The sequence below is a fragment of the Lissotriton vulgaris genome, chromosome 8, assembly GCF_964263255.1.
Source record: "Lissotriton vulgaris chromosome 8, aLisVul1.2, whole genome shotgun sequence".
NCBI classification, from domain to species: Eukaryota; Metazoa; Chordata; class Amphibia; order Caudata; family Salamandridae; genus Lissotriton; species Lissotriton vulgaris.
In genome coordinates this window covers 1,562,976,361-1,562,988,480 of record NC_141696.1, presented here as the reverse complement: position 1 = coordinate 1,562,988,480, position 12,120 = coordinate 1,562,976,361, and the positions used below count along the sequence as shown (strand labels likewise).

Sequence of the window (12,120 nt, the reverse complement as noted above, 5' to 3'; positions counted from 1 at the left end):
TCAGATGGTATCAACCATCAAGAAATCTCAGGTCCAAGAAAGAATTCCTATTAATACCTCAGAGTACGTACCTCCAGAAATGGTGGCCGAGCATTCTCGTGTTTGGCCCCAAAATTTCGCTCCATCTCCGTAACTCCCCTGACTATGGCCATTTTCGCAAAGGACTAAAGACCTGGGTATTTGCAAATTAATACCGTTTTCTGATGTCAGAGTCTGCCGCAGGCACCATGAGACTTCCTGGAAGTGATTTGTGTGCCATATAAATATCCATGACTTGACTTGACTTCTGATAGGAATCCACTAGCCCTGATGAATGCCCCAGACTTACCAGGTTAATTATTGTGGGCAGAAACATGTTGGCAATTTAGGGATGGATTAGAGTCATTATACTCTACGGACTCCATCACTTGATCGGTTTTAAGGCGCCTCGGGTCCTCATTAAAAACCGAGGAACCTGGAGGTATTTTTACTTTAACTCGATCACGCGTTTTGCCCTGTAAGCTTCATGTAAGAACTCCGTCCTACCGCCAAGTTTTTGTGGGGGTTGAGTCCGCCCTGGAATACCATCTTAACAGGGTGGTGAGAGGATGCAGATGATGAAGCATGACACAATATTCTGTGTGTGAGGATGCCTTCCACTAAGGATGGTCTCCCTGGTTTGAAGGGCCGTTCGTGACCGGTAGTAGGTCGCATCCGTATCCGATCCCAGGTTTACTCACTTTTATTTCATTCGGCAACCCACTCTTGTTGTTGTTATAACGAGTACATGAAACAGGACCCTGTCTGCTCCCACCGCTGAATACCCAAGCAGTCTCCTGATACCCTACATCTGTGGTGTGCCGGACACCAACCAGGATGACCTCCTTGCAGGACGATAACACAAGAGCCTTGCCTGCTCCACGCTCTGATGTGATGAGAAGTCGTTGTTCTTTTTGGGTACCCGGGGGGAGCCGAGGAGGTTCCTTGTTATTGTGACCCTCTGTTTCTGGGGCGAGACCATGAAGTTTACATCGAGAGGTTCCTGTAGACCTGACCTAGCACTCGCTAGACCTAGATCAATCTTCATGTTTAATAAAGTTGACAAAATACCTCACAATTAAGCGTGTTACCGCACAACCTTATATGAACCATTCACCATTAGAAAGTGTTTGCCAAAGACAGCGCATTTCAGGTGCTGGAGGCGCTCTCTTCATACCTCTTTGATCTTGTCCCGCTTCTCCCGGGTCTCTGGGTCTCCAGGGTCCCCGGTCTTGATCCCCACCAGGTTGGGGGCAGGAGGCAGCAGGACTTTGCTCTCCTTGTTCTTCAGATCCTGTATGACTTTGTTCTTCTCCGTCTGGATCTCCACACGAATCTCCTCCCGAGACTTCTTCAGCTTCTCCTTGGCCTCCTCGAGAACCTTCTCGTGATCGGCCCGGATCTTGTTCCGCAGGCGCTCCTCTTCCTCCCTAAAAGGAAAATGAAACATGATCAGTCACCTTTTATCACACACAGAACCCTTGTGCTACGCAAACTCTACACAGTATAAAGGATTAAAAACTCAGTGGAAGGAAACACCGATCACCTCAGCATCAAGAGACCGTGACCTCCACCTTTGTACGTTCAGAGACCGTGGCCTCCACCTCTGTACATCCGCATCCAGAGACCGTGGCCTCCACCTCTGTAGGTCAGCGTCCAGAGACCATGACCTCCACCTCTGTACGTCAGCGCCAAGAGACCGTGGCCTCCAACTCTGTACGTCAGCGTCTAGAGACTGTGGCCTCCACCTCTGTACGTCAGCGTCCAGAGACCGTGGCCTCCACCTCTGTACGTCAGCGTCCAGAGACCGTGACCTCCACCTCTGTACGTCAGCGCCAAGAGACCGTGGCCTCCAACTCTGTATGTCAGCGTCTAGAGACCGTGGCCTCCACCTCTGTACGTCAGCGTCCAGAGACCGTGGCCTCCACCTCTGTACGTCAGCGTCCAGAGACTGTGGCCTCCATCTCTGTACGTCAGCGTCTAGAGACAGTGGCCTCCACCTCTGTACTTCAGCATCAACAGGCCTAGGCCTCCTCCTCTGTGCGTCCAGGTGGATGGAATTCTCATTCCACCTAAATTCAGACATACTCTCACCCTGAGACTACTAGAACATGGTTTATCAGCAAAGGGTGGCTTAGTACCTTTTGTCATTGAGGCACACAAATCAAACAAAACAGAGGTATTCTATTCTTGGGTTACATTCCCAGAAGTAGATGCTAGAACACACACATTTCCCTCTTACACAGAGGGAGATGCACCAACAGTATATGCTCCTTGCGAGGACATGGAAGTTCCACTCAAGTACCAGGAATATTTTTACTGGTTTAAAGGCGACCTACCCCCCTTAAGACACAGAGTAAGATTAGGCCCGCTCAGAGGGGACGGGGCAACATGGCCAATTTTAGCGGCCACACACCACATCCTGACATTGATACAATGCCACAACCAGACTTACTCATACAACGCAAAGATTTAATTAGAATCTACCGAAACCAGACGCAATTCGTCATGAGGACCCGATGTATTATGACAAATACAAAACAAGTACGGAGCAAAGCCTGCTCTGAACTTAGGGATGAAGTTATTAAATAACTACGACCAGGTAATAGCCGTAATACTAGCTGATATTAAAGGGAAAGCAGTGTCAGTGGCAATCCGCCAACGCCTAAGGGAGTTCGGTCTGCTGGATCAACAACATGAACTTCCCAAAATAATCGAAACTGCATATGCAGAATTAGGCAGAGACAGTTTGGGTGGGAAAGCTTTAAAACCACAACTGACGGGCAGTCCTGAAAAGGACACTTCTAAGCAGACACCTGATTCTTCTATAAAAGAAGTGGGATTATAAAAAACAACAAAACGATACAGAAAAAAGATCTCAATCCTGAGGTAGATCTCCTCCACAGGAGCCCTTTGAAAAGAGGTATAACCTCAGGAATAGGGATAATATTAGGAAACCTTACAGGTATCAGGACACTGATACACGTTCCTTTCGTTCCCTTCAGGGCTCGACGAAAACCTCAGAGAGAAGAGGATGGTCAAAACACAAAGAGGAGCGTACAAAGTCCAGAGACAAGCGGCACGCTCAAGACTATACTTCCAAAAAAGAAGACAAGCCAAAATCAAAACCTCAATTTAAGAAAAAGGAAGTTGCAGTTCTGAAGATCAGACATGCTCAGAATACTGAGGACACAGCTTCTGAACAGGGAATGGGCTCAGACGATGCTAGACAGTGCAGCAGAAGTAACAATAGCTCACCAGAACATGAAGACCTTTCTGGTGACAGCGGACTTGAATGATTATATCACGGTGGAAACAACAGCCACAAGGGTGAGCATCTGCTCACAGGTTACATGAAATAACACTCCAAATGGAAGGGGACAAGCCCAGGAAAGTTAAAGGTCTCTTTTGGGCAAATCTGTTATCTGGGTATGACATCCTATTAGCAGAACAAGACTGGGCGCCAGCATTCGTTACGGAGTGCCCTTGGGGGAAAAATGTAATTTTTCCAGCATTCTCCGACCTTGTACCCATACATCTTAAATATGCAAATGCACTGGGGTGGGCAGTAGCCCTACCTTCAGCATTGTATAAAAATCATGTAGGCTGGTATGAGGAGGCAACCCACCATATAATCCCGTTAAAAATTTCACCAAATGCTTAGAGGCAATATCCAATAAAGCAAGAAGCTAAAAAACAGGTCAGGGAGATCTTAGATCAACTTGAATATCATGTGGTGATTGAAAATTGCACCTCACCAATGACCAATCCTTTGTTTCCCCTATCAAAACCGGACAACTCGTATCGTCTAGTTTTAGATTACAGACATTTAAACACTTGCACAAATACATTTGCTGTCCAAAACGCACACAGTGCTGCATTGATGTAATATATTGTGCGGAAAAAATACAAAACAACACTTGATATCTCAAATGGATTTTCGGCCAAAATATCGAGCCTGAAAGCAGGTATTTGACTGCATTCTCAGCGTTAGGGTCCCAGGGAAAATTCTGTCATCTCCCCCAGGGTTATATGAACAGCCAGGGGGTAATGTCAGCAAGAGTTACTCCAAACTTTTTAAGAGAAAGCATTGTCCTATGCGGGTGATATCTATCTAACGGATGATGACTTAAAGAGGCACTTGACCAGGGTGACCACCATTATTATGGGAGTGGACTCTGAGGGCTACAAATGTAACTTTAAAAGATCAAAAATTGCCCACCTCAGCGTCCTGTTCTTAGGATATGAGCTTTCAAGTGAAGGAAAAAGCCTGGCAGCTAACTTTTTAGAAAAGGGTGCGCTGCTCCAACCTCCAAAAACATTAAACAAGCACTGGCGTTGCCAATAGGTCTCGGAGTAGGAAAGTTGGAGCTATTACAATTGCAAATAACAATGCCTTTTATTTTTGTTTTCATTTTAAAAACATAAAGGGCTTTGTCATTTACAAAACCAATAGCTCCAACTGTCCTACTGCGAGACCTATTGGCAACGCCAGTGCTTGTTGAGCTGTGCCTTGGTGTTTGTGTTCTGCTGACAGTTAAGAGGTGTGTAGGTGAGTGTCTCAGAGCTGACAATTACTTCTCTCCATTGAAGATTGCTCAAAGTCTAAGTTTTGAGGATCTTTCAAACGAAATGAGACTTTTTACAGCAAAGGTAAATGTTGAGTTGAGTGTCATTCTTTCGAAACGTGTATTTCTGATGTTACCTCTGAGGTGGGACAGTCTGTAAATGTTAACTCTAGAGATTCCTCATGTTGATTGGAGGCCTGACTGTATGTGGTTGAAGGTGGTTTGTATCCCCATGTAGGAGTTCAGGAGCTAGGCACCTCCATCATTGTGTAAAGAATGACGGTGGGTTGAGATCCTTGGTGTGTAAGCTGAAGTTTTGGGAGCAGGTCCTCTATGGGAATTCTCAACTCCTTTTGTGGGAGTGGGGGTGATGTGAACCCTCTCTTTGTGAGATCAGGGATGCACCTATGTAGGTGAATTTTGCAGATGACCGATTAGAAATGCACAACTTGGGTACTTTGGGATCCTTCTATGTTTGAGTAAAGGTGTCATGAGAATCCCCCATGCATGTGTATATTTTCTGGTACTGTGCTGTGTGAAGATGGTGCTGTGCGCTTCGCTTTGAGCCACGCAGCATTTTTCTGTGTGATATATGAAGTGGTCTGAAAATCTTGCTACATGTGAATAGAACGAGGTAGTCTTAAAATCCAGTTGCATGTGGGCACCTGTAGGTCCTCTGAACTTCAAGCTGTGTGGGAAAATAAGTCGTATTGGCATCATATTTGTCTTAAGTGGAACAAAGAGGCCTGAACATTCAGCGGTTTGTGAGAGGAATGAGGAGGTCTGAACATCCAGCTTTGTCTGAGTGGAGCGAGGCCTGAACATCCAGCTGTGTTTGTATGAAACTAGATGGTCTGAACATCCTTTTGTGTGTGTATAGAATGAGCTGTGGCCTGAGTATTCAACTGTGTGTTAGTGGAACAGGACTTTGCATGCAGGTGTGTGTGTAATGGAGTTGAAACATCATTCATTTGTGTGTCAGGAGAATGAGGTGGCCTGTGCATCAGCTGTAAGTGAGAGTGAAACCATGTGGCCTGAACAGCTAGCTTTGATTGAAATGAGGTAAGCTGACTAACCAAATGTGTGTCTTTGATAGTGCTGTGTGTGCGTGCACGCCTGTGTTTTTGTGTGAGAAATGAGGTGCTCTCACCATCCAACTATGTGTGTCAAACAAGGTATGTTCTGACCATCCAGCTATGTGAGTGGAATGCAGTAGCCTGAATACCCAGCTGTATGTGCGTAGGATGTGGTGGCAGGAGCATCCAGATGTAGCTTTGTGAGTGGGATGAGGAAGGCTGGACATCCAGCTGTGTGTCGGAAGAGGTGGTGTGAGCATCCAGCTATGCGGAAAATTAGGAGGTCAGAACATCTCGCTGCATGTCCGCGGGATTAAGTGCCCTGAACGTTCATGTACACATGCGTGAGAGCTGGTGAATGTGGCCTGAAAATTCCACTGTAGCTGTGTGAGTGTGGCCTGGCCATCCGGCCGTCTGAGGATATAATGTGGGACAGATGCTGTGACCATCGTCTGTGTATGTCTGTCTGTGTCTACACAGTGGATGCATGTGCTCCTATTACGGCAGGCACAGAGGTGCGGGCATTAGCTGCAGCTCCTGCGATCGGATGGCTTGCTGCCTCGGACTGCAGCGGGTCACTGTGTAATCTATCCGGGCGGAGTGATGCGGCCTCCTGGTGTTTTCCGACGCTGCAATCACTGCGCTGCATGGCCTGTATTTTCTTTAGTATTATCGGATGGTATATTTCCTTCCGTGTCGAACGCAACCAGGCTCCTCTCCTCAACCACATCTGCATTTGCAAATCTGCAGAGGCTGGGCCAGAATTTCAAAACCCCAGCTCCGTGCCAGGAGGTTTACGGTAAGGCTGGTGATGTCAGCTCGTTGTGCAGTGATTCGCCTTCACAGCTGTACTTAGCATGCTACTGGTTGATCGACGGGTCGCGTGAAGGGAAGCTGGCGCGTTCTCTCTGGTGGCTGGATGTAATAAATGTGGCTCATCTGATTTTTTTAGTATTGTTGTCTCTGAAGCACACACAGCCCCCGTCCATGTGATTGCTGGAGGTCCCGGAAGCCCGCATTTCACATACCGGGAAGTTTTCAGACATAACAGTGCTTATTTTCTGTATGTGTCCATCTGCTCTAAGCTCACGGTAGAAAAGGTGCCGTGTTTACTGTCTCACACGAGAGCAGCAGCTGGCTGGCTGGGGAGGGGGAGGAGAAATCCAAGGAAGGCTGTGTGCGGGGAGAGGGAGGAGAAGTGCCGATAAACAGGCATAGGGGAGGAGAAGCCGCAGAGCGCACGCTGGGCGAAGCCCTTTGATGTGCTGTGAGCGGCCGGGAAACTGAAAGTACGGCCGGCCTGCGGCCGGCCATGAATAATTAGGGGAGGAGAAGCCCTTGCGGGAAACTGAAAGTATGCCGTGAATGCGCGTACTTGTTTGCTCACGTGATTCACCTGAACTTCAAGAAAACCGCGGCTGAAAGCCCTTGGTTTGACGAGGATTTTGGCTACTTGAATTCTTGCTCCCTCAATGCGCTTGCGCGCATTGTAGGTCACGAGACCTAAAAACTTACAATCAATACTGGGATTCCTAAACTTCTGCAGAACTCACATTTTGGATTACGCAGAAAGAGTAAAACCTTCCTAAGACTTTATAAATCCTGACTTTTCAGTTAGACATTGGACACAGGAATATTCCAATATCCAACCTTCACTACACAAAGACATGATTGCTTTGAAACACTTAAAGACACGCGTAAACATACGCAACTTGGTGATCCGTGTAATAGTGGGTCAATGCAGGTACACTTACTTAACCTTCTATGAAAGGCGAAACAGTACCAATCGCATAAAAATCACACCTGTACACAAACGCAGAAATGCGTTTCCCTTCAACAGAAAAAATCCTGACAGCAGTTCTGAACGCTGTAGCAAGAAAAAGAGCACTGGCTCTGCGGAAGTGCATAATCGTCGTCACCCCGGTACCAGCCTTAGAGGCTGTTACAAAGGCTAACATTCCAAATGCAAAAGCTTTACATCCGAGATGGATACAAATGGCTAATTCTCCCTCTGCAACGGATGTTTAATATAGGTTTTACTCAAGTCTAAAAACACAAGCATTTCTGCAATACAAAAAAGAATATCCCCTACCAAATGAACTCTTGCCTCTAGATCAGTATGAATATATTATTTACTCTGACAGATCTGCTCATCCGGCCATAGGGAGTAAGCAACAATACTACGCGGCATGTGCTATAGTTAAAGGTCGCATGCAGGATGGGAAGTTCCATCCAAGTTGCACTAAAAAGCAATCTCTAGGAGACTGCACGGCTCAGTAGACAGAATTAAAAGCACTAATACTGGAATTTGTAAATACAGGTCACGAATTCCCCACACTAATTCTGTATGATCTTTTTACTGTGTACAGTCGTACAATGAGTACTTACATCATTGGGAACAAAACGGGTTTAAAGATGCGAAAGGTGGCACAATTAAGCATAAAATACTATGGGAAGAGACAGTAGAGTTAAAAAAGGAACTACCAAGGACTCACGTGATACACACACTGAGTCATCAGCGCGATGGCGTTCACGTTGAAGGGAATTCTAGGCTGATGAAGCCGCAAAGGGGGCTGTACGCACGGCTTCCGTAGCTGCAATCCCTCGCTCTAAAACGAGAATAGACGGTGATATAATGGTGGCTGTTATTGCTTCTCGCAAAGGCACCTCAGCAGTACCTAAAGAATTCCCACTCAAGTACGCCTACAAGTTAGATGCACACAACATTTCGTATGCTCAAATTTCTGGAGTGGGGAATAAAGTAATACCAAATATGGATCGCTGGCAAGGGTCAATACTAGCAGCACATGAGTTTTGGCTCTGCGCACACAGGCGTTGCAGCAACTATTTCTTTATTGAAACAGCCCTATTGGTGACCAGGTCTGACCAAACAAACTAAAGACTACGTCTTGAAATGTGACATCTGCCAACAGATGAAAGGCCTCAGCCATAGCCCGCCCGGCACAGACACCATTATTAAAATCAGACAAACCTCTCGCTTGTGTATATTTGGACCACTGCGGCCTCTTACAGTCTGATGGGGCTTACAAGTATATCTTGGTGGCAGTGGATTCACGCTCCAGATTCCTATGGGTTTAGCCTCAGCGCTCGGCTGACGCTCGAACTGTTATGAAAGATTTGCGAGTATTTATAGGGACATACGCAGTTGGCGCGTTACATTCTGACCGTGGCCCGGTGTTTGGGTCTTGGGCTTACAAAGAGGCCATGGAAAGCATGGGCGTAGCACTGCGGTACTCCTCTGTGTACCATCCTGAGGGAAATTTGGTTGTTGAGAGGTAAAACCAGGACTTAAAGCAATCTTTAACAGAGAGGGTATTAGGCAAGGGCGGTAGTTGGGTCAATCACTTATATGGGGTACAGAGAGCCCTCACTAACCAGCCAAGAAGTTCTCTAGGGGGTGTCACTCCATATGACGTTCTATTTGGGATGAGAATGTGGGTACCTGATCTGGATTGTGAAGGCGCAGTAGCGGATGGGAAACCATTTGATATCTATCATCATTTGGCTGTTTTACAGGAGCTAAATGATTCTAGGACAAGAGAAAGTAACGCCCGTACAAAACAGACCGCCACTGGGGAAGTCAATGCAGTAACAGCAAGACCTGTCTGGACCCTAAAAGTCAGGGATCTGGTCAAAGAAAAAATACCAGACAAGAAATAATTCGGGCCATCCTATAGAAATCCTGTACTGGTCCTAGCTGTACAAGTAACAAGAACTGTGCTGCTCCCGCCTCTTGCTAGAAAAAAAGAAGAAAAGATTTGTCTCAATTGACTTAATAAAACCACACTATGTGGCGAATACTGAACAGTAGGCCTTGTGGACTCCACAGTAGCAGACGCCCTCCTCTAGCTACAATCCAAGACGTTTAAACAGAAAGAATCATCACGTTGCAAGAGCCTCCTGTATGGACTGAGCAACAATGCTATGGAGCTCGTTCCTCTTGAACCCGAACTTCAAAATCAAAATCAAAATAACAACCAGGTTGCAACTAGACCTAATACAGATGTCTACATCAACATGCCCCGACGAGAGCAAAATGCAATTTCAACAAATCCCTATGCAATTCCAACAATTGATCAAACTACTTCTAGCTAGTTCGTGAACTTTGATACGTTTTCCTTGGATCCAAGAGAACCGGAAAAGACGCCAGCCCAACAATCACACAAGCAATGGATAAAAAACCTTCTTCACTTTCTTCAAAAGACATACCTGGTATCGCCTTGGGTAGAACTCTGGGTAATTACTGGGATACTGTTTTTCCTTTTCTGGCTAGGCTTAGTTATAACTTTTACCATGCTTATTAAAGGAAAATACCTTCAGCAAAGCAAAGGTTAACCTGATTTTGAAGCAACATCAGTCATCACATCGTGAACAAAGAGACTTGTCATCAGTGAACATTACAGCAGTTCCTATACCAGACGGTATAGTTTGGGACTAGGCTGCTTTCGATATATTCGGCCCATCAAACTTTTTACATATATCTCATGTATTTAAAATTTCATTAAGTAATATCATTACCTCCAGTACTTTTCTGATGATTGGGACACTGAAACTGTTAATAACATGTCTGATTTAGATAAAAACTGCTGCATTTTAGAATACTGGAATGTTATAAGGTAATTCAGACTTTGACACTTTGTACTGTTACCACCATTATTGTCATCACTTCTTGCACAAATCTATTTCACCTAGAAATGTTTTTGAGTACCATCAATGGGAACATTGCTGTACACCACCAAAAAGTAGCTCGCAAATGTTTGCGCAAAAATGTTCACATTTTTCAGGGTTTAACACCACTGACCCGACCGTATATTATTATAAGGTTACACCGACAATGGCACTGAAAATTATGCTGACTAACACCAAACAGATATACTCTGCTTCCTTTATTTCCCAATTGTCTGTACAGGGTTTTGACCCATGGAAGGACACAATTGACTTAAAATCAGTCTGGGGATCTAGGGACTGGCAAGTCCAGGGAACGGAAGCGCTATTTAGAGCATGCCTCATTAAACAGCAGATGATATTTCTAAACAAAACTGTGCAACAGACATCCTGTCTTGGATTAGCCAAGATAAAGGACCTTAATACACCTTAGTTTCTTACGGGGTAGCAAAATTTAACGGCAAAGGGCCTACAGTAGATGACATTTTACAGTACAATAGAACAGACCTAAATTGGAAAGAATGGGTGGTTTGGCCCTTAGACACGAACATATGTCATAATAGATTCTTGGGTATCACCGAAGTATACAATATGCACAAGCCAAACCCACGCTATGTAGGGAACACCCAGGGGTAGGGACATCCTACAATGTTGTGAAGTTGTGCCTTGATTGGCTAGAAACCTCAACACTCACAGAAGTGAAACAGCACTTAACCTTACTCACACAAGATATGGATATTAGCGGTTTTCAGATCTCGCCTACGCAGTGCGCATGCGCTGATTAAGAGGGGACCTCATGTAATCAACTCTCTTTTTTGGCCAAAAACGTGCATGCGTAGCATTGCTTTCAATGGCAACTTGTGCACGTTTGGCGATTCCCTTGCGGGAGCCAGCTTGACACCATCTGTTTGTACTTAACTTGCAAACAGAGGGTGCCCTTGGCTCGCTCCCGCAAGGTAAACGCTCTGCGAGTCTCGCTCATTCGTTAAACTATGAAACTGAGCGCGGCGCCGCTTCACAGGCACCGCTCTCGGTTTATTTATATATTTCTTAACTTTAGCACTGAGCGCAGCGCCCGCTTCAAGGACACCGCGCTCAGTGTTGAAGTTAAGAAATATATAAAGAAAACGAGCGCGGTGTCTGTGAAGCGGCTCCGTGCTCAGTTTTAAACTTAAGCATTTTAAATGCAATCAGACCAATTACATTGCAAATGCTTGTTTCGCTTACAGTGGATGTCCAGTGATTCCATTGGGGGAAGGGTGAACATCGGAGCTTAAGGTTGCGCGCATGTGTGATGGCATGTCGCACAAATAATTTCGCTGGCACCACCCCCCTAGCAGATGAGCCTGCTCAGCGCCATGGCCTGCCTCCTTCTCTTGTTCTGCTTACCAAATAGTTTCCTGTTCATTGGTGACGATTGCTGGTTGACTGGGCCTAAGCGCGTGGGCAGCAGGAGACGAGTACCTGAGTAATTAAGCCCTGCAGCCTCACAAATTAAAGCAGAGAAAAACAGGGCTGCCGTGGCCGCAGGAGAGTGCGTGCGTGCCACACATGGAGATCAGCTGTGTGGCTGGGGGCAGGATCGGCAGACACAGTGAGCAGCAAACAAGCAGGCCAGCAAGCGAGCTCACCATTGCAGGCACACAGCAGGAGGCGCTCCACACCAGACAAAGCTTCTTGTCCTCGGAGGGCGGTATCTAGAGGAGCGCGGGCACCAGTCGACGACAGCCGTTGCAGGTGAGAATGAATGTGGGTCACCAAAACAGGACCAC

At 46.1% G+C, this 12,120-nt stretch overlaps 1 protein-coding gene across 1 annotated transcript in view; it reads right to left on the bottom strand.

Moving 5' to 3' along the window:
- MAN1A2 (mannosidase alpha class 1A member 2) overlaps positions 1-12,120 on the bottom strand; it is a 436,652-nt gene that overhangs the window by 355,170 nt on the left and 69,362 nt on the right. The window contains exon 2 of the mRNA XM_086935831.1: positions 1,196-1,448. Within this exon, the coding sequence (XP_086791957.1) occupies positions 1,196-1,448 (253 nt within the window). The remainder of the gene's footprint in view (positions 1-1,195; positions 1,449-12,120) is intronic.